This window comes from Camelina sativa, chromosome 4 (genome assembly GCF_000633955.1).
Source record: "Camelina sativa cultivar DH55 chromosome 4, Cs, whole genome shotgun sequence".
Classification (NCBI taxonomy): domain Eukaryota; kingdom Viridiplantae; phylum Streptophyta; class Magnoliopsida; order Brassicales; family Brassicaceae; genus Camelina; species Camelina sativa.
Window position 1 is genome coordinate 21,314,518 of NC_025688.1, and position 27,024 is coordinate 21,341,541.

The following is a 27,024-nucleotide window of genomic DNA, read 5'->3' on the forward strand; positions in this document are numbered from 1 at the left end:
AATACACTACTTAACCTTTGGGAAAAATTGTAAATAATTCCCTTGATCTTGTAAGGTAACATAAAAGTTAAATTATCAGGAAATATGACGATAAATTTTAGCTGGTCACAACTCACAACAAAATTACCTTACCAAAAAAAAAACTCACAACAAAATTACCTTACCAAAAAAAAACTCACAACAAAATTAATAAAATAAATAAAAGCAAGTAAATAACTAAAAGTATCTTTTAGGAAGTAATTTATATTAGCTGTCTATGACTGATAGTCTGATATACGTGTAGCGAGTTGTAAAATCAGTTATGAACTGTTCCAAATAGAAACACTGAGTTAATAATAATGATTTATTAGTAGTAATTTAAATTTCTCAACACATATATAATAATGTTAATCATCGCTTTGTCGCTGAGAATGTGAATTCATTTCTATTGGTTTGATGGACATGTCTCTTTTATTTCACTTCTTAACTTTATATTCACATTGATTATTGTAGATATATAGTAGAAATTAATTAGATAGGAGATTTTAGTTAAACAAGCAATAAAAAGTGAAATGTCATCCATGAAATTAATCATGTCGGTACGACGTGTAATTTGATGGCAATGAGGAAATCAATATGTGTAATTTAGCTTTCCGTGCTGATTGATCTGATGGGCAAAAATCATCTGAAAATGTCAATTGTTTAAAAGGTTCACTAAGCTTGACAGTAATTTAAGAAGATTCTCTATTTGACAAAGAAAATAATCACAATAATCTTTAATGTATCATAAAATATTGATTACAAAAGTGAATGAAAAAAAATAAAAAATCTAGTAAAGATATCAGAAAGCAAAACCCTAGGATCCGGTCATCCGAGGGTCCCACTGAAAGTAAATCTTTATAATTATATATTATATATATGTGAGGTGTGACATATGTATTGATATTATAGAATTCTCATAATTTTTTAAATATTTTCCATTTTATGCACGAGAAAGCATTTCCATACCAAAGGTGGGTCGAAGAAAAGAAGAATAAGAAAATGTATTGTTATTTTTTTCTTGAAAGAGAAAAAGAAGAGCAGAGAGAGAGAGAGACTGAAAAGACAAGACAAACGTCAAATCGGATCTCTTTCTTATCGTACGACTGCCAGTGCTCTTCTTGTGTTGTCACCATTTTTTTCACTAATATATTTTCAAGTTTTTTCTCAACCATAACACAAATAAAAAACCAATGTATATTACAGATTTGGAAAAAAGAACAGTTTCTTTCTTTCTTTATTTTTTTATGTCAAAGCAAAATATGGAAATCATAAGGAAATATTTATTTCATCCCGCACGACGCACGTGTGGTTCCAGACTGACCTTATTATAGTGTAGTACTAGTACCATTTTGAAGAATATTTCAGTGGAGAAGGACCGAGATTGACGGTCCATCCATCGGATGGGAAAACCATCGTAACAAAATATAATGAAATTTTTTTCAACAAAAGAAAAAATCACAATATAAGTACGTTATTAAACATCCACACATGAATACATGATAAACCAAAATTTTAAACATATGCTTCAATACTATTTCTCTTCTTCATGGAGATAGGTAGATCTTTTTTCCTTTTTTTTATTCACTAGAGATATATAGTTTAATGATAAAAAAAAAGAGAATAATATAACTAAATGTTCTCAGTGTAATCAACAAAATAACATTATTGATGCACGAAACAGAATGTTATAATTTGGTTGAACTTCTCATCTATTGGTCACTCCAATCCAAATGTGTTAACGGTATAATCAATTAGGATTTAGGAATTATATATATGGTTGTTATTTGTATACATATTAAAATTAGTAATTATAAGTTTATTCTGACTTCATCAAGTAAACATGCTTACGAATTTTAATCGAAGTGGTTTATTAAATTTGCATTTAGATTGAGTGTTCTGTTAATGTTTTTAAGAGAGACTACAAGTTACCAAACAAAGAGAGAATATTACAGCGGGCCGACAGAAGGACCCTATCAACCCGGCTGACACGCATCCCCATGCCCTTCGACTCTCCTCCACCGATTTCATATATTTACATTATTTATTTATTTTACTTATCTCACCTGTATTATTTAGTTTCTGCCTATTAATTTGCAACCATATTTGATTAACTCTGCCGCCACCGCATCATGAAAAATATTATCAGTTTATATTATTATTATTTGTTTTCGTTATTAATAATCTTATATTAATAATCTTATGGAATTTTTTAAGAAGAAACACTGAAAATGAAAAAAAGGAAGAACATGTGGACTGGAACAGAGAGTTATTATGTAAGAAAATTTTAATCTGATTACATTTTTTTTTTCTTTTCACTTTTGGTCTTTTGGAAGATGACCAAAATTTGTTAGACCGTAGTTTGTACTTACCGCCATCGTTTCATTTGTTGGATTCAACATACATGTATAAGTATGATGCATGTTGTTATACTTATACATGTTGTTGATGGTCTCATAAAATTATAATAATTTTAGATGATTTTTTTTTCGTCCTTTGTAACATAAACATATAACATCATGGACGTGAGGACTTATATTTTTTGTTTCGGTTAGAGAACGCTTTATTTCGATTGATTAAATCAACGTACTTCCAAGTCAGAACCTCATCATTTACGTTCTTTTCGAAATCCTAATTTATTTATTTTTTGAAAATCAAAAATCCTAATTTATTAGCTTGTGGAAATAATAAGAGATTATTTATGTAGGATAAAAAGTGGGGAAACAAGAGAAGAGACGGTCAGAAACGGACCAACGGTCAAACACCAAACCATCAAATCACATTCACTAAGTTAGTACACTTGCGACTTCAGTGGTTTTGCCTTAACGAATTAGGCCAATGTTCTTATCCATCACCGTCCTCCTGTCCAATTTACCATTTTATCCCATCTTTACATACTCTCTTTAATATTTGGGAAGTACATGACTTATTTTTAGTAGACCATATAATAGTTATATAGGTCATTAGTTGGTTATAAAATTAACATATTAATAATTTAAGTATAACATTTGATAATATTTACGGGTCTACTTTGATTATTGTTAGATCCTGTATCACTTATTTATTCAATTATTCATAATTAATTATTAATTATTAATAATAGCAATAGCAATGAATCCACTTTAAGCCTAATCGGAAATACTAATAGCATTTGAAGGAATAAAAAATGATATACACAAATGAAACAAAATATTTTAACTCGAGAAATCTTCCGAGTTCGGTAACCCTAAACATAAAAACTGTGATTTTTGTCAAACTAAACAATATTTCGATCTTACTTAACAATATATACTCTACTTCTATATACTATTTAAGGAAATTTAACAAATTTAAATATCTCCCGATTTAAATAGGATTAACTCTAGAGACCCCTTCGACGGCCAAAAATATGTAAAATTAAAAATACCACTTACACATAGTCTACACAATTTTTTATAATAGATATATGAGTCCAGTACATAGTTTTTTTAGACTATATAATAGATATATAAGTCACTAATTGGTTATAAAATTAAAACATTAATCATTTTAGTTGTATTTAAGTGTATCATTTGTATAATTTACCTTTGCGGGTTTGCTTGATAATCGAGATTCGAGATCGAGATTGATAGGGTTCGCTTGATAATCAAGATTTATAGGGTTCACTTGGTAATCAAGATTTATAGGGTTTACATAATAAACCCTTGCCATTTTAACAAATATCATATCTAAAAGTTATTATTTGTAATATGTACAATTTAAATATCATATTACAATTTATAGTTATATGTACTTTTTCCTCAGAAACAGATGCATATCTTATTTACATATTCTATTATTATTTACCAATTAAAATGTAGTTAGTTTTATAATAAAATAAGTTATAAACTTATAATTCGGTTTAAATGTAAAATATCAAAGTTATAGGATGATATTGCTTAATGCTAAAAAATATATCAAATAAAAATATTTAAATTTGTTGTATAAATAAAATTTAACCTGTATTATAGCGCGGATACTAATCTAGTATATAATTATAAACTAAAATTACATTAACAATTTGCTACGCATGCATATGGGCACGAATAGTAATCATGGTTGGTCTGTTTTTTCAGCGATAAATGTGGTGAATGCTTTCAGAAAATTAAAGTTTTATAGATGTATCGTGCCGCGTATACTATTACGCGACGATGGCACACATATAAATGCGACACACGCAATCTAAAACATTATTCATGTAAATATGACCGATCCAAACAATTATATCCCCTTTAAGTTTTAATTTTAAGAATAATTGGTCGAAATATCCTTACCATTTTAGTTCAACATTTAAATGTTTTGACGACCGCATCCCCATATATTAAATGCACTAACACCAATATTATTTTGCAAGTTTGTTTTTAACTACAAACATTCGGAATCTATCAAATTTCTAACAACTTTGTTATCGGTTGATCAACAATTTGATAGTCCATCTTCAACAGTACATATTTCAACAAATATATATATATATATATATATATATGTAAAAAAGATGAGTATTATTTGGAAAAATCATATTGTTGAACTGAAGTATTCCTATTGATTTTCGATGTTTCCATATTTTATTTGAAACCCACTTACATTATTCTTTGGTATTTTTCTAAAACACATTTTTTGTGCATCGAGATCACTCATTTTGTTAGCAAGTACCTTAAATTAGGTGATGCACGAATCCCATGTATACATGGTTTTATGTACTGTATAATAGTATGTCGTTGATTGAGTTTAACATATGCCGTGAACCAAGCCAAAAAGATAGTTGTTAAATGGTCTTTTATTGGTTTTATTTTCCTCGCAACAAATTAAAGTACGTGATTATGTATACGACTAAGTGTTACGTGATACATAAGGTTGGTTTATCTGGCTGGGGTCTTATTAGCTAGTCGGCAGCTAATGATATTTTCTCATATAATCATATTAATAAATACTTACTAATTAGTTTCTCTCTCTATCTTTTTAATTTTTAAACTAATAAACAAAACTAAATCATCTATCCTCTTTAATATTTGATTGCCCCCAAATGGATTCGTCCCATACTTCTATGTTTTAACAAACCCTTTTCCCACTTTGTCATCTTCCTATATGAGTAAATTCCTCTAAACTCTAATTGCTGATTTGATTCTGATGACAAAAAAAACAAATAATCAAATAGACAAATACTACAAAACTCCAAATTGCTCCTAGCCAATATATAAAAGGCGCACACACGTCGACATTGATCATTTTAATATAAATTAATTCGAGACCCCCCGGTCCGCCCATTCAGATCTCTGTCTCTTTCTATCTCTCTATATCTATTTAGAGAAAACACCCAAAATCAACCCCAACTATTTGCCAAACACTTTTTTTATATTTAAATTTCAACACCCTCCAAATAACAATCTAAACTATATTAAAATTCAAATTTGCTACCTAAACTATATAAAATGTTGTCAATTTCAACCTCTGTTTGAATAGTGTTAAATCAGAGTTTAACGATGTTGAGTCAAACGATATGCGACATCCACATGGCACTGGAAATGACCAAAACTAAGTTGTTTTGATCATTTTTAGGTATGTTGTGGCAAAAAAACAAAGCGTTTGACAAAAATGGAGTATTGGAGTCCGTTTTTGGGTGTGATGTGAGACTTCATTTTTGGTCATTTCTTGCTACAAAATAGCCAAAAATGACCAAAACGACGTAGTTTTGGTAAGTCCCAGTGCTACGTTGAAGTCACAGACCGTCTGGCTTAATATCATTAAACTCTGATTTAACACTGTTCAAACATATGTTGAAATTGACAACATTTTATATAGTTTAGGTAGCAAATTTGAATTTTAATATAGTTCAGGTTGTTATTTGCAGAGTATTAAAGTTTAGGTATGAAAAAATGTTTGACAAATAGTTGGGGTTAATTTTGGCCATTTTCCCTATCTATATATAACCCACAAACAAATCTTCCAAACACTATAGTATTATCCTCCATGAGCTTAAAGATAAATTCTTGTGACTCTTCTTCACTTATCATTTCTTGCTTTACACAGATTTTTTTCTTTCTTCATCTTCTTATAGCATAATAAGATCTAAATATACGATTTTTTTTCATTGTTCCTTTTAAAACCCTAATTTTATTTTCTGAAAAGAAAATTAAAAAAATACAAGGAGCTATGAGCAGTACTTTCGAAGAATCTCTGAAATCTATGTCGTTGGATTACCTGAACCTCTTAATCAACGGTCAAGCTTTCTCCGATGTCACTTTCAGCGTTGAAGGCCGTCTAGTCCACGCTCACCGTTGCATCCTCGCTGCTCGTAGCCTCTTCTTCCGCAAATTCTTCTGCGAAACTGATGCTTCACAGACGGGAGAAGCCGAACCGGCTAACCAAACTGGGTCAGGAGCCAGAGCTGCCGCAGTGGGAGGAGTGATTCCGGTTAACTCGGTCGGTTACGAAGTTTTCTTACTTCTACTTCAGTTCTTATACAGTGGTCAAGTCTCAATCGTACCGCATAAACACGAGCCAAGATCGAATTGTGGAGATAGAGGATGTTGGCACACGCATTGCACTGCTGCCGTCGATCTCTCCTTAGATATCTTGGCAGCCGCTCGTTATTTTGGCGTCGAGCAGCTTGCGTTGCTTACTCAGGTTCCAATTCATTCTCATTACTATCTCAAGTCTCTTTAGGTCAAAGATTCTTGTCTTGATCTTTGTTACTGTACCCATTTTGGTTTGGTTTGGTTTATTTCTGTTGAGTTGAATTGAGTTTGGAAACCCTATTGATGATACTCACATTTGAAAATATATGAGTTGTTCTTGGCTTGATTTCATGTGTAATTGAGCTTTTTGATTGCTTGCATTGCACGTACTGCAACTTCCTTTCCGGATTTAGATGTCGAATGATTGATGTTGCACACCGAGAAATTCCCAAAAAATGGTAATTTTTAATGGTTTTCTTTTTCTAATAGACAAAACTCTTTATTTAAATAAAAAAACATATCTTTGAAAATAGTAGCTTTGATTTTGAATAATAACAGTGATTTTACTAGTAGTCCCAAAAATTGAGACATGTCATTATCATTTTTTCGAGTTTGCATGATTTTTGACTAATCGCATGTTTTGCGAGTATCGCGATTTACATTCAGCATTCTCGCTGTTACAGAACATGCAGTGACTAAATTTAAAAGAAGTTTTATCATTCCATAGGCATTTGTCGCTTAAAATATTTTGCCTTTTGCCTTTTTTTCAATTTTTTTCATTTCGAATCCCTTTTTATTTGCATAATCTTAGGCTTAATTTCACAATGAAATCACGCATGAGCAAAAGTGTTTCTCTTTTATTGTCTATCTCCCTTTCCTCATTGTAGTTTGTGAGACATGGTTTCTTTTGAGTATTCTTTTACAATGGATATATAGTGTCTTTGAATCCAACATTATTTGATCATTAAAGCCTACTGTGCATGTTCACAGAAACATTTGACAAGTATAGTGGAGAAAGCCTCCGTTGAAGATGTGATGAAAGTGCTAATAGCTTCAAGAAAGCAAGACATGCAACAGTTATGGACCACTTGCTCTTATCTAATCGCCAAATCCGGTATTCCACAGGAGATTCTAGCCAAACATCTCCCAATGGAACTCATAGCTAAGGTTGAGGAGCTCCGTCTAAAATCTTCTATGCCTATCCGTTCCCTAATGCCTCACCACCATGACCTAACCTCGGCTATAGATCTCGAGGACCATAAGATCAGAAGGATGAAACGTGCATTGGACTCCTCAGATATCGAGCTTGTGAAGCTAATGGTGATGGGAGAAGGACTCAATCTTGACGAGTCCCTAGCTTTGATTTATGCGGTTGAGAATTGTAGTAGAGAGGTTGTGAAGGCACTTCTTGAGCTTGGAGCAGCCGATGTGAACTATCCGACAGGTCCCACAGGGAAAACCGCTCTTCACATCGCGGCCGAAATGGTCTCTCCGGACATGGTGGCCGTCTTACTCGACCACCACGCCGACCCAAACGTCCAGACAGTGGATGGAATCACTCCTCTCGACATCCTTAGAACCCTAACGTCAGATTTTTTGTTCAAAGGGGCAATTCCTGGATTGACTCACATTGAGCCTAATAAGCTCAGGCTTTGTCTCGAGCTGGTCCAGTCTGCGGCATTGGTTATATCACGGGAAGAAGGGAACAATAACAGTAACGATAACAACACAGTGATCTACCCTAGGATGAAAGACGAACACACGAGTGGAAGTAGTTTGGATTCAAGATTGGTTTATCTGAATCTTGGAGCTACAAATCGTGATCTTGGGAATGACAATAGCAATCAAAGGGACGGAATGAGTCTGCATCATCATCATCATGACCCGTCAACGATGTATCATCATCACCACCACCATCATTTCTAGGTCTTCATATAGTAGTCTATATATCATCCTTTTTCTGATAACCATGATCATCCTTTAGTTAAGATAAACATATTCAATATCTAATTAATTTGTTGTTATGGTCTCCTTTTTTTTCTTTTCCTCTGTGTATATGGCTATGCGAACAAGTTTAAACGTTAATTCCATGGAGAGTAGAAAAAGATGAAAAGTGAAGAAGTACACAAACAAAAAGGGTCATATAGATGGAAAAATTAAGATCTAAAAGCTTAATTATTTAGCATTAAGGCCTTGTTGCATCCACATAACTCATCAAAAGTCGGTCGTTAGATTAACGTTTAACAATTTTCTTATATAATTAAACAATGCATGTTACCGATCTTGACCATAACATTTTCTTTTCTTTTGGCTAAATATTATAATGGCTAACAAAAAGAAATTTCCAAAAAAGGAAAAACAAAAAAAAAAGCCTATATTTATGGAAGTGTCTTTTGTCTTAGTGTATTCGAAGACAAAAGACAGCAGAACTTGTAACTTTGTAGCCATTTTGAAATTCTTATATTTTTTTTTTAATTTGGGTGAACACATGAACAATACTCTTTGGATAAAACTACAAAAAAAAAAAAAAAATTGACCAACAAAAAAAGAAGAAGAAATTAACAAAAAAAAAAAAAAAGGTTTGGTGAATTCTGGATGTTAAAGAAGCTTCAAGGCTAAATTGAGATTTTCTCAAAATTTAGAGGACTATTCTACAAAACTTTTGAAGCACAGTATAGGGAGAAGTTTGCAACCTAGTCCTTCCCTTTGACTTGGTCAGTCAAAAACGTCTGAAGACTATATACAGTAGAGTCACTCACTCGTGGGTTAGATTCGCCTGAGGAGTACTAGTGTCTCCGTCTTCAGACGCCGAGCTATTTCCGTCAATAATGTCCTTTTCCGGCGATTCGAGTTGCACGCTCTCCGGAGTTTCACATTCAGTTTCGCTATCTTCCAGATCCTGATTCATCCTCAGATTCTCTCCTCTAACGAGATTCAACACGATTCCGTTGTGTGTCCTCCCCGTCTGAAGATAATCTCCTTCTGTAACCGTGATGCTGGAAGAAGAAGAAGAAGAAGCAGCAGCAGCAGCCGCGTTCAATTCGGTCTCCGGAGCCCTATCGGAGTCACCAATCGTCGTCTGTTCTGGATCAACGGCGTTGAGATTCTGGACGTAGTCTGTGAACATCTGAGCTGACGATGTCCTCATCAACGGTCCACCAGATCTCGTCCAATCTTCAGCTTCTGGTGACTCTCCTTCGCTTCCTGCGTCATACGAATGGCTTAAGTTGCTGGTTCGGTTACTAGTCTTCCCGGATCCAACCACGATGTGCTGGTACAACCGTGAAGCTTCTGCGAGCACATCATCGTCGACGGATCCGGATGAGTTCTGACGAGCTATGCAGTTCCAGGAAGGGATTCGTTTAGATGCGTTGAATCTGTTGGCTCCGGCTAAGAGATGTTTGGATGGTGGGGAGGAAGAGATTGCGGAGAAAGCAGCGGCTCTTTCAGCGCTGCGTTTAAGGCGGCGCATGTGGTTGAGAACGGCGACGCACTCGTCGAGTGCTAGTTCGATCCCGAAGTTTGCTTTGATGACTGCGAGTTTCTCCCAGGTGCATCTCCTTCCTTGATTTGCCGCCTTTTGAATCTCTACATTGCTTGGGTTCTGTATGATCTTTAAGTACTGGAATCCGGAAACACACAGAGCAAAGGATGTAGAGACTCTCAATACAAGAATTGAATTAGAGTGAAATGTTCTAGTTGGGATACATTGTTTGCAGTGAGATTAAGCTTTGGTTACCTGAGAAAAAGTAGCTGGCATGACGATAGTGACATCACCTTCCCATTCTTGAGCAAATAGGGAAGCTACTTCTCTTAGAGGAAGCCCGAGTTCTAGTACTTGATGACATCTATGCTTCACTTCCATCTCAGCTAGTTGAGCGAGCTTTGGGAAGATCAAGAGATCCAATTAGGCAATGAATGATAAGTATGTCTGTTTACTTGTGGATGAATATGAATACATACCTTTGCAGCAAATCGACCTCCACAAGCTCTAACAAACTCCTTCATCCTCAAGAAGGGTGCTATGTGAGGGTTGGCTTGACTGACAATGAAATGGTTGACATTGAAAAGCTCTTTGAGTTGCATCATCGGTAAGTCCATCTCCAAACTACCGTCCCTCCAGCGCCGAACTGATTCTCCTGAGCCCTCTTCAGGATCTAAGTTAAAAGGTGGGTGATAAGGTACGATCTCTCCAGTTCTATCTTTGGCCATGAGTTCTTGAGCCTCGAAAAGACCTGGGAAAGCACAAGATGCAGTCACTGCACTCCATATCACAACGTGAGGCGAAGTCAGATAATTGAGACATCTAGGCGGTTCGTGTTTCCTCAAGGAACAAACTGTTATCCCTAGAATCCGTCCTGTTATGTCGTAAGCTTCTTGGAATGTAAGGTTGTTGGTGAGATTCCTCAACTTCCATTGCAAATGCCGGATTTCATGGACTGCCCCTTGAGTCATAACCCGTTTCACAGTAGTGAAAATCCCTCCCATTTGATCAAAGAACTGCAAAGCATGCCAAGAGCCTTCAAAGAAGCTCTGTAACTCAGGCCATGACCTTGTCCCCACAACAGCACACATTACGGATCCCACGCTTGAACCGGCTATAATTCTCGGCAAGAGCTTATGTTCCACAAGCGTCTTGACCACACCAAGATGGAAAGCCCCTAGAGAAGCTCCTCCGCTCAGAAGCAGAGCCGTTCTTCCATACGCGTGTCTAGTCTCATGCATAAAAGAGAGTTTCTCCTCCAAAGGAAGCTCTTCAGTGTCCGTGTCACAAACCATCCTGAGCTGTGTAGAAACCTCATCGATGTACTCTTTAATTAATCTCGGCACATGAAGCCTTCCCTTGTGAAGCTCAGGGTTACACATGTTACCAAGGTTTCTAACAAGATCAGCTCTCATACAAAAGATAATGTCTTTTAGAGATCCCTCGTGACGTCTATGCTTAAGCTCCTCAAGCTTATTCCTCACGAGCTCCACATCGAAGAGATCTGCCTCGTTCACCTTTGGAGTCTCTTTATCCAGCATCTTTGCGGCGTGAGACCATTCCTCGTATGTCAATGCAGCTCTCATCATGTTCCTCCAGAATTTCCTCCTGTAAGCCATCTCAGCTTTTGCTTTTAGGCTTGTGTAGCGATTCAACAGAAAGGCCATCGTCATCACCATTGCTAATATCCCTTGTGGATTCCTGGGATGTAGTAAGGACACAAACGGTGATAGTAAAACCCTGCCTCCTCTGAAGAAAAACTTGAGAAATCTGTAGAGTTTGTGTCTGAATATAGACACTGAGTTGCAGAACAAGATCCGGTAGGCAATTGTTCTACCGATTATAGACGTGGGTCCTATAATTGAGAACGCATCAACGCCTGCTTCATTGCTTATATCCATTGTCTCTGACTCAAAGACGAGAACCTAATCACTGTTTTTTTACGATGAGCCCGAAGAAACGAATCCAGATACCAGTTTTTTTTTTTTTTTTTGTGTAAGACCAGAATCAGATGAGCCAATAGATCAATTTTCTCTGACCTATCAAACCCATTAGAGAACAGAACGAGAGATCGCTAATCCACCGAGGAATTGAGATTGAGAAAGAATATGAGACAGCAAGTGATGGGAGGTGCATAGGGATCTGCGAGATAACATTGGAAAATAAAAGATTCCGATGTATTATGGAGCTCTTCAAGATTTCGTTACAGCAAAGAAAAACAGAGATAATTAATTTAAATGAAACCTGAGATTCATTTTTTGCTAAGAGACAAAAATGGCGATCTAAGACCCAACCTAATCTTTAGACTTACTAATTTTGGGAACCTAAACTCGGGAACATGACAAATTGAAAAAGGAATAAGATTTTGTTCTTTTGCACAAATAGTCTCTGTATTTTTAAAACTTGCGTGTAGCGACGAATAAACCCGTTGAATTCAAACCTCTCTTGTTCGTATTAAATAAGTTTGGTATCATCCGAGTTTTAATAACTGAGGGATTAACCAGGCCCAAATTTATATAGTCATTAAGGCCCATTTATTAGGAGTTTAAACCCTGTAACCAATCAGACTGAATCTTATCCTTATTGCCAAACAGACAAAGTGACAAACATTAAGGGCAAGAACCAAAAACAGAGAGACCACAGTCATATAACTAAGGGAGAATCTGCTTAAAACTGAAAACTAACCTTACAAAATAAAGTAGAAACATAAAAACTGATTTAAGTAAACGGAAAGTGAGACTTAGAATACAAGCATAGAATGCCTTTTGTCTCACTTTTTTCCTCCATAGATACCACAAAATCAAAAGAGTTCAAAACTTAAAAAACGAGTACTACCATAACACAAACCCCATCTCATTCCTCATCATCCTCACTGTCTTTGTTCTTCTTCTTCTTATCCTTCTTTTTCTTTTTCTTCTCACTCTTCTCCGCTGCTGATTCATCTTCAACAGCAGCAGCTTCCTCCGTCTCTTTGCTCTTCTTTTTCTTCTTCTTCTCAGACTTTTCCGACTTTGGTGAAGCTAACTCTTCTTTATCCTCTTCCTTCTTATCTTTCTTCTTCTTCTTTTCCTTCTTCGCAGACACAGCTTCTTCTTCTTCTTCTTCTTTCTCCTCTCCCTTATCCTTCTTCTTCTTTTTCTTTGAAGACTTCACCTTCTCTTCAGCCTCGTCTCCTTCAACTTCTTTGGTTTTAGATTTCTTGGTTGTAACAGGAGCAGGGCTATCACTGCTATCATCATGCTTACGCTTGCGTGCTTCTCCATTCTCAGCCTCAACCTTTTTCTCCACAGCTGCACTATCAGGAGCAGCAGCAGCACCAGCAATCATAGCATCTCCACCAGTAGGCAGAACCACGTTCCTGCTCCACTCAACTGGAGTTTTCTCATTTGGCTTCCCGTGCTTGTCCAACTTACCATCAGCAATAAGCTTCTTCTTCATCGAAGCCCTCGGTCCCAAACCCCACTTCCTCGGGTAAGTGTCTCTATCCATCACCACCCGCTTAATCTTAGCCACCACACCGTGATCACAAGTTGCCATTACAGATGTTGTCATCTCAGCAATCCCAACAGCAATAGCCTCACCCTTGGTCGTCATAAGAACAACTTCAGTACCAACATCAATGTCATTCTCAAACCTCAACAACCCAGGAATCATCAACTTAGCACCATAACAGATTGCATTCACAGCAGAATCCTTGACAACGAGTCTCTTGTAACTCGTCAAGATCACCTCAAGAGGCATAATCACTCTCCTAAGATAAGACTCATCCCTGGTATTATCATAGACATATTGGGCATCCATCACATCATGCATTGTAACCATGTTATCATTCTCACCCAAGATACCAGACCTAACCCTCCTAAGCTCCTGCATATGACCACCAACCCCAAGAAGCAAACCCAAGTGAACACACATAGTCCTAATGTAAGTACCCGCCTCACAAGACACCCAGAAAACAACCAAATGCCTATCAGCATCATACTCAAGCAGCTTGCTTTCGTAGATTGTCCTGATCCTAAGCTGTCTTTTAACAGCAGAGATCAAAGGCGGCCTCTGAAACACAGCTCCAGTGAGCGATTCAAGAGCCCTAGCCACTTTAGCAACATCAGGGACAGCCNTTGCATTCACAGCAGAATCCTTGACAACGAGTCTCTTGTAACTCGTCAAGATCACCTCAAGAGGCATAATCACCCTCCTAAGATAAGACTCATCCCTGGTATTGTCATAGACATATTGGGCATCCATCACATCATGCATTGTAACCATGTTATCATTCTCACCCAAGATACCAGACCTAACCCTCCTAAGCTCCTGCATATGACCACCAACCCCAAGAAGCAAACCCAAGTGAACACACATAGTCCTAATGTAAGTACCCGCCTCACAAGACACCCAGAAAACAACCAAATGCCTATCAGCATCATACTCAAGCAGCTTGCTTTCGTAGATTGTCCTGATCCTAAGCTGTCTTTTAACAGCAGAGATCAAAGGCGGCCTCTGAAACACAGCTCCAGTGAGCGATTCAAGAGCTCTAGCCACTTTAGCAACATCAGGGACAGCCGAGTGAAGCCGAGCAACACAAACGTACTCTTTACCCGCACCTTGCTGCGACTTCACGAGCCGTGTAGCTCGGTCGATGCAGACAATGAGATTTCCCGTGACTTTAGGGTCAAGAGTCCCACTGTGACCCGTCTTCTCAACACGGAGGATACGCTTAATCCAAGCAACCACCTCGTGAGAAGAAGGGTTCGCGGGTTTATCGAGATTGATGACACCGTACCTGATATACTCCTGGAGAGGACGTTTGAGAGGGGAGTAACCGGCGCTGATTGGAGTGTAGTGACCGGTACGGACGTTGAGCTGGTCGTAGTTCTTGAGGAGGATGGGCCACTTGGAAGTGTCGATGGATGGTGTGAAGCTCTGTGGCTTGATCATGTAGTCTCCGGTGTCGGCATCGTTCTCCTCCTTCTTGCTGTGCTTCTTCTTCTCCGAGCGTGAGATTTCGACCTCCGCCATGGCTCCGGCTGGATTAGGGTTTTGAAAAATGGAGGAGGAGGCGTAAAGAGTTTGTAGCAGAGGAAGAAGACGACTGATTTGTAATTTATAAAGGGACTAGGGTTTTTTAGGGTTTTAGGTGACAGTGATGACACATTCCAAACCCAAGCTTCAAGTTGTATTCCCTTCTTGGGCTTTATTAGGGTTTCTTTAATTTGTAATTGGGCTTTCGTAATAGTCCACTTGGTTTACCACCCAAATAACCGAGGTTCATGTATTGGATAAACGTATGGGTAAGTAGTATGTGTACCACAATTTAAAATTGGAAAAGTGAAATTTAACAAGTACTTATGATTTATGTAAACTCGTTGATCTTGTGAATGAATTAATGCTTATTTAATAGTTCTCTACACTCTAAAGTGGTGTGGGTTGTTAGGTAGTACTTAGTAGAATTGTTTTTTCGTGATTCCATGTGTTAAAGTTAAAGATGTATGGAGAACAATTTAATCGTGGATTTTTGTGATTTTTGGTAAAATTGTCCCATGTGACGAATATAAACCATGAATACGCTATATTCGCTTTCGGTTCAATATCTGTGAACTTTGCCTTATGAAATATGAGTTATGCCTTTAATCTATTACCGTTTTGAAATAGATGATTAAGACTCTCTTTGATACCAGACTGAATGATATGTACTTATGTTATTTTTTTAGTGGTTTAAAATGTTATGTTAGTTTCACAATAGCATGATTCATGAGGAAAGATTTATATATAAGAATAATATAAGATAATCGTTGATCTTGATATTTGATTACTACGGTCTCATCTCATATTAACAAAACAACAAATATAATCAGAAATATTTTGATTGGTCTCAAATCTAGTGTCTAATGAGGCATGGATTACGCATCGTGCTAATATATTAAGTAAAACGTGTTTTTCTTTTGAGTAACAAGAAGACGACGACGAGCACTATTATTAAAATCCACGAAAGTTTTTGACCACATAAAAAAACTAAATACGCAAGAATATATACATAGTCAGTGGTATAATACTCACACTTTCCACATATCTAATACGATTAAAAAATCATGTGGCCATTCAAACACATGAAAAATTATCTCATATTTAAAAATGTTAAAGTAAGTCATATAATATTTAGTGTATTGATTTTTGCAAGACCGACACAAAAAAAGTGACGTCAGCTGGTGAAAACAGAAGCGATTTTTCTTCGGGTCCAATTTCAGCACCGTTAAGCTTTGTTTTTTCAATGGCAGAAGCTCTGCCTTCTCTCCCTCCGCCAGCTCTTCTAGATTCTTCTTCTCCTCTCTCTAGTTCTTTTTTGCCAGTTCAGTTTCCTCATCTTGTCGATGTAGAGATGTCAGATCTACCTTTTTCTTCCTCTCTTCTGCAGCCAATTAATACTATTCTCTCTAAGAAAGGAGTTCTCGGAGCGGCTCCTTCTTCTCTGGTTGGAGACAATTCGTCTCTTCCTCTCTATCCCGGACAAGCTTCTTCGCCTGGTGTTACCGACTCAGGGTTTAATTGGGCAAAAAATCTTACTTCTTCAAGTAAGATTCCTGTTTCATCAGCTCCGATTTCTATGTCTACAGAAGGTCGCCCTCGGGTTAAAGTTTCAAATTCTGTGTTTGAAAGAGGTGCAAAGCTTCATGAAAATTTCATTGTGGGCATCTTCTATGGAACGGCTCCATCTTATGGGAAGATTTGGGGTGTTTTAAACTTTCTGTGGGGTAATGATAAAAGAGTCACAGTTCATAAACTGACCTCCAATGCTTTTCTATTCCATATCCCCTCTCCATCGTTAAGGAATAGGGTGCTGCAACATGAATTATGGCATGTAGGTGACTCTCCGTTCTTTGTCACGGCTTGGAAGTCAGAATTCAGTTTTAATCCTCCTTCATTAGAGAAAGCGCCAGTTTGGGCATCTATTAAGGATATCCCTTTTGATTTAATCACTCCAGAGGGTTTAAGTATCATTTGTAGGCCGTTGGGGCGAGCAGTGGATCATAAACCTTTCACTAGTGTCAACTCTGCCGAGGTAAAAGTAATTGTAGATCTTATGAAACCTCTTCCATCGGTGTTGGAAATAGAACGAGATGATGGACAGGTCTTGCTTCTTAATGTCTCTTACCCTTGGTTACCTCCTCTTTGTCCTCTTTGCAATGAAATTGGACATAAAGCTTCACTTTGTCCTACTGCTATTAATTCACATATGCAATCTTCTTTGGCTGGAAAAGAGAAGCAAACCCCTAAAGGACCTGGAAATAATGCTTCTTCATCAACTCATGTGGAAAAGCAACAGGTTTGGAAACCCGTGTCTGAAGGCCATGTTAAACAAGTTTCGACCCCTACTTCAGATTCTATGGTTCATGGAAAAGAGGATTTACCTACTTCCTCTCAGGTTATCAGAGCTCCCTCTGTTTCCGCTCCATCTGGGTTACCCCTTGCTCATGAATGTTCTTCTGTGGACTTGGATGTAGCTTCGACCAATTCTGTTCAGTTGCCTTAATTGGCCACCCCTAGTATTCTTTCCTCGCCTTTACTCTCAGTGGTTCAACCTTCTACTTCCATCTCAAACCCTTTTGAACTGTTATCAGTAGAGGAAAATGCTTTGGTCTTGGGTGAGATGTCTTCTTCGCTGGTTCTCTATGGTTCTTCTCCCTCTTCAGCCTCCTCCAAAGATAAGAAATCAAAGAGAAAAAGGTATGACCAAATCTCACCTGCTCAAGGTGGCGTTCTCTCCCTGCAAAGAGGGAAGCGTCACACTCCATAATTTGTTTATATGTCAGACAACTTTTTTTGGAATGTGCGAGGTCTTAATGATTTTTCAAAGCATCGACCTCTTTATAACTGACTTCGTAGTCGTCCTGTCACTTTTGGAGCTTTGTTGGAGACACATGTTAAAGAAGCTAGTAAGGATTTTATTATGTCAGTTCTTGGTTCAGAGTGGTCTCTTTTGTCTAATTACCAGTTCTCGGAGTTAGGAAAGATTTGGATCATTTTCAAAGTTTCGACTAAAGCAACAGTTCTTTTTGTTGACTTTCGGTCAATTACTTGTGAGGTTTCTTTGGAGGATGGGTCAGTTCTTATTTACACAGCGGTTTATGTATCTACCGAGGAAGAGGAAAGGAAAAATCTTTGGAGTTCACTTCATGATAGAAACACATCTCTCTGTTTAGCAAACATGCCGTGGATGATTAATGGGGATTTCAATGAGATTCTTAGTCCAGCAGAAACCTCAAATAATAATACGGTCAGCTCTACAAGAGGTATGCGTATGTTTGGAGACTGTTTAGCTGACTTAGGTCTCTTTGATCTTCCCTTTTGTGGACCTAAATTTTCTTGGATGAACAAAAGATCAGGAGATCCGATTGGGAAAAAACTAGACAGATGCTTGGTGAATGGTTGTTGGCTGCTAAGATTCCCTTCTACTTTTTGTACCTTTCAAGCCCCTGAGTTCTCTGATCATACACCTGGTCATATAAATATCGTCACACCTCCTCCGTCTTATGGTACTAGGCCATTTAATTTTTTTTCGCTTTTAACAAAGCATCCAAGTTTTCTAGATTCTGTTATGGAAGCTTGGACACATGTTGGTATATCAGTTCTTACTCTTAAAGACTTCTATTTCAAGCTGAAAATGATGAAAAAGCCTATAAAAGATTTGATGAAGAACAATTTTAGTGGCTTAGAAAAGAGAGTTGCTGAGGCTCACTCCAAGCTCAATGATCTTCAGCTGTTAGCTTTGAATGTCCCTTCTCAGATCAATATTCATAATGAAAAATTAGCTTTGGAGGGGTGGTTGCATCTTAGTCTTGTGGAGGAGAGTTTTTACAGACAAAAGTCTCGTCTAAGATAGTTGGGTGAAGGTGACTTTAATAATTCTTTTTTCCATAAGGTTACTACGGCTAGGAATGCTAGAAATGCGATCAAATTTCTGTTGAAACCGGATGGATCTTTCACTTCATCTCTCCAAAAAACTCATGATCTAGCTATCAACTATTTTGCTGGGATCCTACGTTCAGTTAGAGGCAGATTTTGTCCTGATTTACCTGAGCTCTTTAGTTCTTTAATCCATACAACTTGTTCGATTGAGCAGCAATCTTCTCTCTCCTCTCCTTTCTCTGCTGAAGCTATAAGAGCTTGTCTTCTCAAGTTGCCTCTCAATAAAACACCAGGACCAGATGGATTTCCTGTAGAGTTCTTCAAGGCTACATGGTCTATTATTGGGCAGGAATTAACATTGAGTTTGCTCCAGTTCTTTCATGATTCCTTTATCCCAACTGCCTTAAATTCCACATCTCTTATCCTAGTTCCAAAGAGGCCAGGGGCTGTTGAATTGAAGGACTTCAGACCCATCTCTTGTCTTAATACGGTTTACAAGCTCATATCTCGTCTCTTGTTAGACAGATTAAATAGTCTGCTTCCTGACCTTATACTTCCAAACCAAACCGCATTTGTAAAGGACAGGCTTATAATAGAGAATGTGCTTCTTGCTTCAGAAGTTATGCAAGGTTATCATCTTAATTCTGGTGGAGAAAGAATCACACTCAAAGTTGACATCTCAAAAGCTTTTGATTCAGTTAGATGGGACTTTCTTCTTGATTCTCTTCAGGCTTATAAGGTTCCTCTTATTTTCATTAACTGGATCAGAGCTTGTGTGTGTTCTCCGTCTTTCAGTATTAGTATCAATGGGGTTACTTCAGGCTTCTTTAAAGGAAGGACGGGTCTGCGCCAAGGGGATCCTTTATCCCCAATTCTGTTCGTTATGATAATGAATGTGTTATCCTTAATGTTGAATAAAGCTGCTCTAGAAGGATCTTTCAAGTACCACCCTGGGTGTGAGGACCTTCAGCTTACTCATCTATGCTTTGCTGATGATTTATTAATCTTCTTAGAGGGATCAGAGCATTCTTTGAGCGGAGTTATGTCTGTTCTTGCAAAATTTGAGGAAATCTCTGGTTTGACAATGAATATTGAGAAAACCTCCTTGTTTTGTTCCGGTGTAAGTGAGGATAACTTGAACCGGTTAAAGACTGTTTTTAATTTGACTTCTTCCACTCTTCCAGTCCGGTACTTAGGTCTTCCCCTATGTTCCAAAAAGCTTTCAGTGAAAGATTGTGATCCTTTGCTATCTCAAATTCGGAAGAAACTGAATGGTTGGACTCATAAGTTTCGGAGTTTGGCTGGTAGGTTAACTCTCTTATCTTCAGTTATCCCCGGAATTATAGGTTTTTGGACTAGTGCGTTCTTCCTCCCTATGAAGGTTATTAGAAAAATTAACAGTCTTTGCAGCTCCCTCCTTTGGCATGGAAAGGTAGACACTCCCTCAGGTGCTAAATTATCTTGGTTTAACATTTGCTTCCCTAAGTTAGAAGGTGGACTTGGTTTGAGGCACATTAGTAGTTGGAACGAAACATGTGCTTTGAAACTTCTTTGGATGCTGTTTTTTAGAGCTGGTTCTTTTTGGGTGGCCTGGATAAAAAGTAGGTATCTTTCTACATCTCCTTTATGGGCACTCAATGAAAAGAATGCTTCTTACTCTTAGAACTTCAGAAAATTACTTAAACTTCGTTCCAAAGCTCTTAAATTTCTCAGCATCCATATTGGAAATGGTGATTCTACTTTCTTTTGGTGGGAGCCATGGACTCCTTTTGGATCTCTCTACCATTTCCTTGGTTCAGATGGGCCTAGTCACTTACGGATCCCTTTGTTTTCAACTGTCGCTGAATTGAGAAATGAGAATGGATGGTCTCTTCCTAGTGCCAGATCAGAGAGACAAGTTCTTCTCCACGCTTTTATCTCTACCATTACTATGTCATCAGCAAGTGATATTCCAGTCTGGGCAATAAACGGTATAAAACAATCTTTCTCTTCTAAAGTTGTGTGGAATGTTGTTAGGTTTTCGAATCAAGTAAAATCTTGGGCCCCTCTTGTGTGGCACAAAGCTGTCATTCCAAAGCATGCTATAAACTCATGGCTATTTATACTGAATCGCAACCCAACTCTTGATCGTTTGTCTACTTGGGGAGTAGATATTGAGTTAGATTGTCTTCTTTGTGGTTTGGCACCTGAATCTCGAAATCACCTTTTTTCGAATGTGCCTTTTCGGCTGAAGTGTGGAGTTTGATAACACAAAGACTTAAGATATCATCTCCTCCTCTTCTTTGGGACCAGATCCTCCTTTGGATGCCAACAGTTTCAGCATCAAAGCATACAAAACTTGCTCTCCTTCAAGGTTGGCAGGGTACAATCTATGAACTGTGGAGAAAGAAAAATCGGTGATTCCATGAAGGTCTTTCGGTCTCCCCAGTTTCAGTAGCAACAAGCATCGTCTCCACCATGAATAACAAATGTAGTTCTATGTTGCAATTGGGTTTGAAGCGAGGGATCTCTCTTCTTCAATATTGGTTGTATTAAGTTTTTTGACAAGCTTTCGGCTCTGCTTTTTCNTCTACATCTCCTTTATGGGCACTCAATGAAAAGAATGCTTCTTACTCTTAGAACTTCAGAAAATTACTTAAANTTTTCTTTCCTTTCTTCGGTCTGCTTTCTTCGGTCTTTGTTTGTTTTCAATCGTTCACCCTTCTAGCTGTTGGTAGTCTTCGTTCTTTTTTCTTTGCTTGTATTAGTTATATTATGTAAACTTGATTTTTTATATATTTATGAAAACTTTTTAACAAAAAAAAGAATATTTAAAAATGTTTTTGAGTGAAGTGTTGCGATTTGATTTCTAACGTTCTTTGACAAATCAACCACCGCCCTAGAATTTGTGCAATTTTTATTCGGATATCCTAATTTTACACTAACTGATTCGCATAAAGAACCAAAAAAGAAGAAGCCCCAAGTTCTTCAACCTGTGAAGTGTAAAAGTCAGCTTTTGCCTCTCTCTCTCTCTCACTCTATTTTTTGGCATTTTTGCCAATAAATAGTCTCTCTTCGCAACGAAACCATTTTTTTCTAACAAACCTATAACTGACAAAAGAGAGAAGAGAGAAACAGTTTAAGAAATGGCCGGAGTTCAATACAGTTTCTTCCCGACTGACTTCTTCTACCCACGAGCATCTCCTCCGACTACAAGCCTTGTCGCTGCTAATCCAAAAGTAGTGGACAAGAAGACCCAAAAGAGAGATGGTCTAGTATTGGTTGATCAACTCGTGCTTCTTTGTCTCTGCAGCTTATACGTGAAAAGCCGACTAATCATCAGTCACAAACATGGAAGAAGAAGAACCCACTTTGGATCGAAGATGACATGTGATTTTTTTGCTATAGCTTTTAAGATACAATCCTCCTTCAGTCTTTTCTTTTCTGTCTCTAATACGATACATCAATTAGGTCATTTGTCTAATATATTCTGTTTTGTGTTAGAGGATATCAGAATTGGCTATTACTAAGGGCTGATCTTAACCCACCCCCAAAACAGAGTGTTTTCTAGGTTTCTAAATAGCCTACTTGCTTTGTCTGGATCGTATGCGTTCAATAGAAGCAACACTTTTTAAAGTAGAGCTGCGAGTTAGTTATCATTTTCACAAATGATCTTACTATGCAACGTTAGAGATGAAGCTACGAAGAAGAGAGGTGTGTATAATATAAGGCCAATACTTTGTAACAACAAATTGGGTCACCCAATCAATTACATATAATGCCCATTGGCAACATCCAAATAAGTGAAACTTATTAAAGAAAGCAGAAGAATGTCTATGAGAATGGTTTCATCATTAAAAAAAAAAAAAAAAAAAAAAAAAAAAAACGGAAAGAGAATAATATGAGATGATGATCATTATCAGTAAACCAATATCGCTTCAAGGAGAGCGACTCTACTACTCAGATCAGAAGCAAGCGTCCAAGACACAGCAACAACACAGAGCAGCAAGGCTGCAAAAGCAAAAGCAAATCATCATCATCATCCTCATTTTCACATATTTTCGAATACAAAATGCCAGAACCCTTTAATCAAAAACAAAGCACAAAGACTCTCATAGTAGATTCTAGTCACCATTGGAAAACAAACTTATAAACAAAGGAGACATGATAAAACCCTTTAATCAAATCAAAAGTAAGAGTTCTCCAAAACCATAATATGAATATGGAGCAATGAGTATACTTACCATCCTTCAAGCATACCAGGACTGCGGTTCTGCTGCTGTTGTTGCTGAGGCGGTGGGTATTGAGGTGCGTACGGAGGAGGATAGCCTTGCTGAGGATATTCTTGATGAGGATATCCCTGCTGAGGATAGGCCTGTGGAGGATATCCTTGCTGAGGATAGGGTTGTCCAGGAGGTGGATAAGCGTCCTTGGGTGGTCCTTGCGTTGGTGGATAAGCGTCCTTTGGTGGATAACCTATTATAAATCAGATAGAGAACATAGTTAACGGATTCAGAGATCGATCCATGCAGAGAAGAGAACAACAACAACAAGAAATTTCGAAAATGACAAATCAAGATCAAAATTTCGAAAATAACGAAAGAGAAGTGAGAATCTGAGAGAGGGGGACACACCTTGTTGAGGGGGAGCACTAAGTGGAGCTTGAGTCATCGTAGTTGTTTTGCTCTTCTTCTTCTTCTTCGCTGTTTTTTTTCTTTTGCTTTGTGGGGAAAGATGAAGATGATGAGAACAGAGAAAAGCGCTTTTTTATTTATACACGAATCTTTAGGTTTATGAAGTATTTTTTTTTTGTTTCTTTCTTTCTAACGGTTATCGTATCACTGGTAGACACGTTCAAAATCAATCATGTACTAATTTCATTACTAATCTTAATTTTTTTTTTACAGGTTTTCAAAGTATATCTAAATATTAGTCAGAAAAAAAAGAAGTATATCTAAATATTTTTGGAAGGTTTTTTTAAATATTTTGGAAAGGGAATCCAAAACTAATTTGCTTTTTACAGATTTTGTTACCTTTTTTTTCTTTTACAATTATTCTAGGCTTTAAACTCATACCACATTTTGATTTTCATAACTTTTAAAAGATTTAGAAAATAACAAAAAATATTTAATTAATTTTTTATTTTTATTTTTGACATGCAACTAAACTTTATTGGAAAAAACACATTTTAAATCTTCAAAGTGTTATTGAGTAGCACTTTAAACCTTGAGATATTTTCACTAACAATATAAACCTTTAAAATGATTTCACTAACCCTTTAAACCTTAAAACCAACTTTCCTGTTTGTACCGCCACGAAAGATGACGAAACGGTAATATACGTCAACGTGAAATAGTTAAATTATGCTGGTTTGATTTAAATACTTGTTTAATTACTTTAATTTAATTTAATTATTTATGACAATTGATAAAAAAAAATTGAAAAAAAATCAAAGCAAAAAAAAAGAATCAGAGGTAAGGTTAACACATTTGACAAATGTAAAATTGAAGATGACAATATATTTAGACGATTCATTGGTTTCCAATGAGAAGTCAATCGATTTGAATCAGAATCCAGTAGAGATGCATTTATTAAAAAGATTAATAATGTGAAGACTAACGTCGTAAAAGTTTTTTTCTAAAATGAAAATGGACACAATTTCTTTTTAAATTAATTTATAAAAACTAAAACTAATTAAAATTTAAATTAAACCAACATAGTTTAACAATTTCGCGTTGACGAATATTATTATTCCGTTATTTTTTATGGCAGTACAAAAATGAAAGTTAGTGTTAAGATTTAAAGTGCTAGTAAAATCATTTTAAAGGTTCAAAGTATTAATAAAATCATTTAAAAAGTTTATAGTGTTAGTGAAATTTTCTCGAGGTTTAAAGTGCTACCCAAATTTTATTAGCAAAATAATTACATATAAAATCATGAATATAAAAAGTAATTATATATGAAATCATTCATAGAAAAAATAATATTTTTTACATAGTTAAACCAGAGATAAAGCTGATGAACAAATCTAGGACCAAGGGCCCAATTAAAAAAAAGGGGACTTCATGTTTTCCAATGTTAGTGATCAGAGAGTGTCTATGGAGTTAAAACGCTAGAAGATCAACTGGAGAATTCATCATTTGCCGCAGATGAGATGATGGAGTTACGGCAGAGGACCCAGTACTGTCTCAATGGCATTTGCATCCATGGCCTTGGAGGAGGCAGATCAAGCCCTAGTTTTGATGGCATTCTGGAAAAAAAAAATACAACACAAGGCTAAATAATTTTGGAAAACAGAGAAGGATGGGATAAAATTTGTGATCTCATCATATTAATTCACCTTTCCCCACTGAGGACTCCACGAGCTGATGTAGTCAGAGAAGAAGCTGATATTCCTGAAAATATTGTTCTATAATGAGGCAAAAGTATCTGTCCTGCAATGTGTTCATATAATGTCAGGCTAAATTAAAGACAAACACACAAAGCATCAAAATTAAATAGTCTTTCGACTTAAAAACTACCAAAGAGTTCACCTAAGCTTAAGAAATTGCTGCGAAGATTGGAAACCATTAGAGATGATGATTTCTTCTCAGGAATATTATGTTCTCTCAGTAGATTTTTGGAGTCTGTACTGCTTCTGTCTTCAGAAGCATTATTTGAGGAGGAGTCAAGGATATGGTCTCCACAGTGTTCCATTTCAAACCAAACACCAGAAGGAAATCTTTCACGTCTGACAAGCCATATCATAATCTCTGCATATGGTGTTGCATGGATGACAGAGATTGAGAATTCAATCAACATACATACGGAGTTGATTGTCGTGCTTGTAATGGTGAAAAAGATGTAGAAAACTGATGTTGTTGGCAACAGAAGCAGAAGAGGAGTGAACAGAAGAGATCCCACCACATGCTGCTTCACAGTGTAACCATAGCTGTCCAACCTTTGACGTAGAGGATTTAATTTTCGCCCTCTGAAAGAACAAAGAAGAATTCAAGATAAGGTTTAAGGAATTGAGATAAACAAAAATGGTTTAGCAGACAAAGAGATGAAACGATACTTGGTATTTTCTTTGGATTCAAGAATTTAAAAGGTAAACAGAAAATTCTTGCATGTCTCCTGCTTCTAACTTTAAGAACCCAAGGAACTGATTCACTAATGAAAGAACTCAGCGAGTTTAATGCTCAAATTACCTGAAAAGCCTCCACAATGCTGCTAAAGCTTGAATTTGGTGAGAGTACACAAGTGTGATTGCCCAATGAAGAGCCATTATATGAAGTGTTGCAAAAGTAATGACATCTATGACAAATGCGGCAGATACTGTTGCACCAAAAGTAATTCCTAGGAAGGCGATTGCTCTTATCAAATAAAAGATGAAAGAGGCCATGAATACCCAGAGAGTGGACCATATCTGGATTACATTAAGAGATACCATCCCTAAAACTCCAGCCAATTCTGTGTTTAACTTAAAACCCGCTGGAACTCCCATCAACCACACACAACCAGACCGCAAAATATCATTTGTGAACTCCTTTGTAAACTTGAATATCCATGAGCAGACAGTTTCGGTGTTAAATAATAGACCTAGACCAATCAAGTTCCCCAAAATTAGATCAACAGCCATGGCCGACCACGTAGAATGTCTTTTCAGTGCAGCTTTCTCGGCATGTTCCACACAGCATATGGACCTGGTGAAATCCAGAAGGATTGTCATAAATTAATAAGCATAGCACAAAATCAAGAACAAACCAGATACACATACAATGCAACAGTCTACGTAAGACGAGGGCAGAAAACTGGAAAAGCTTAACAACTGCGTGAAACTTCTCGGGAAAATGAGAAATGCATTGCATGAAGGTATCTGGAATTAAACTTTTTATCTCCAGAGATTAGTAGGTACACAGTTGTTAAGCAAAATATATAGAGATGGAATTTTGAGCCAAGGGCAAACAGAAAAAGTCAACAGATTTTACTAAAGATGCAAATTTTGGTATATGATTGAACTTACATCATGTCATTCTCCTCAAGGAAGATTGGCCAATATAAGATCTGAGAGCTGCGTACTCTGAAATTGATCCATGTATTCTTGAGTATCCTCCTTGATGCGATATGTATCCATGAGAAAATCGGAAAACTTGAAAGTAAACAGAAGAATTGGATAAGGCTATAAAA

At 36.9% G+C, this 27,024-nt stretch overlaps 5 protein-coding genes across 9 annotated transcripts in view; 1 reads left to right on the forward strand and 4 right to left on the reverse strand.

The window, feature by feature from the left end:
* On the forward strand, positions 6,015–8,628 carry LOC104781617 (regulatory protein NPR6-like). The gene is made up of 2 exons (XM_010506332.2): positions 6,015–6,660; positions 7,482–8,628. Exons 1-2 carry the CDS (start codon positions 6,187–6,189, stop codon positions 8,415–8,417), a joined length of 1,410 nt encoding a protein of 469 aa, XP_010504634.1. The 5' UTR covers positions 6,015–6,186; the 3' UTR covers positions 8,418–8,628.
* Positions 9,088–12,332, reverse strand: LOC104781618 (triacylglycerol lipase SDP1L). Its single transcript, XM_010506334.2, has 3 exons — positions 10,455–12,332; positions 10,231–10,374; positions 9,088–10,113 (listed from the first exon to the last, which is right to left on the reverse strand). Exons 1-3 carry the CDS (start codon positions 11,874–11,876, stop codon positions 9,247–9,249), a joined length of 2,433 nt encoding a protein of 810 aa, XP_010504636.1. The 5' UTR covers positions 11,877–12,332; the 3' UTR covers positions 9,088–9,246.
* On the reverse strand, positions 12,538–15,078 carry LOC104781619 (H/ACA ribonucleoprotein complex subunit 4). Of its 2 annotated transcripts, none has more exons than XM_010506336.2 (2): positions 14,270–15,078; positions 12,538–13,825 (listed from the first exon to the last, which is right to left on the reverse strand). In XM_010506336.2, the coding sequence occupies exons 1-2, from the start codon at positions 14,989–14,991 to the stop codon at positions 12,829–12,831; spliced, it is 1,719 nt and encodes a 572-aa protein (XP_010504638.1). In that variant the 5' UTR covers positions 14,992–15,078; the 3' UTR covers positions 12,538–12,828. The 2 variants fall into 2 exon arrangements, with proteins under 2 accessions (XP_010504638.1, XP_019100378.1); XM_019244833.1 differs by having other exon boundaries at positions 12,538–14,079; positions 14,524–15,077.
* Positions 22,556–23,601, reverse strand: LOC104781620 (cysteine-rich and transmembrane domain-containing protein A-like). 3 transcript variants are annotated; one of them, XM_019244835.1, is made up of 4 exons: positions 23,490–23,601; positions 23,318–23,331; positions 23,100–23,284; positions 22,556–22,866 (listed from the first exon to the last, which is right to left on the reverse strand). In XM_019244835.1, exons 1-4 carry the CDS (start codon positions 23,524–23,526, stop codon positions 22,821–22,823), a joined length of 282 nt encoding a protein of 93 aa, XP_019100380.1. In that variant the 5' UTR covers positions 23,527–23,601; the 3' UTR covers positions 22,556–22,820. The 3 variants fall into 3 exon arrangements, with proteins under 3 accessions (XP_019100380.1, XP_010504639.1, XP_019100379.1); XM_010506337.2 differs by having other exon boundaries at positions 23,100–23,331; positions 23,490–23,600; XM_019244834.1 differs by having other exon boundaries at positions 23,100–23,331; positions 23,508–23,586.
* The window catches only part of LOC104784121 (phosphatidylinositol N-acetylglucosaminyltransferase subunit GPI1-like), a 5,426-nt gene continuing 3,248 nt past the window's right edge, over positions 24,847–27,024 (reverse strand). The window contains exons 8-10 of one of the 2 annotated variants that reach the window (XM_019244836.1): positions 25,389–25,825; positions 25,196–25,289; positions 24,847–25,105 (exon numbers count right to left, since the gene is read on the reverse strand). In XM_019244836.1, the coding sequence (XP_019100381.1) occupies positions 24,976–25,105; positions 25,196–25,289; positions 25,389–25,825 (661 nt within the window). In that variant the 3' untranslated portion in view covers positions 24,847–24,975. The remainder of the gene's footprint in view (positions 25,106–25,195; positions 25,290–25,388; positions 25,826–27,024) is intronic. The other variant, XR_002037754.1, reaches the window with a different exon arrangement.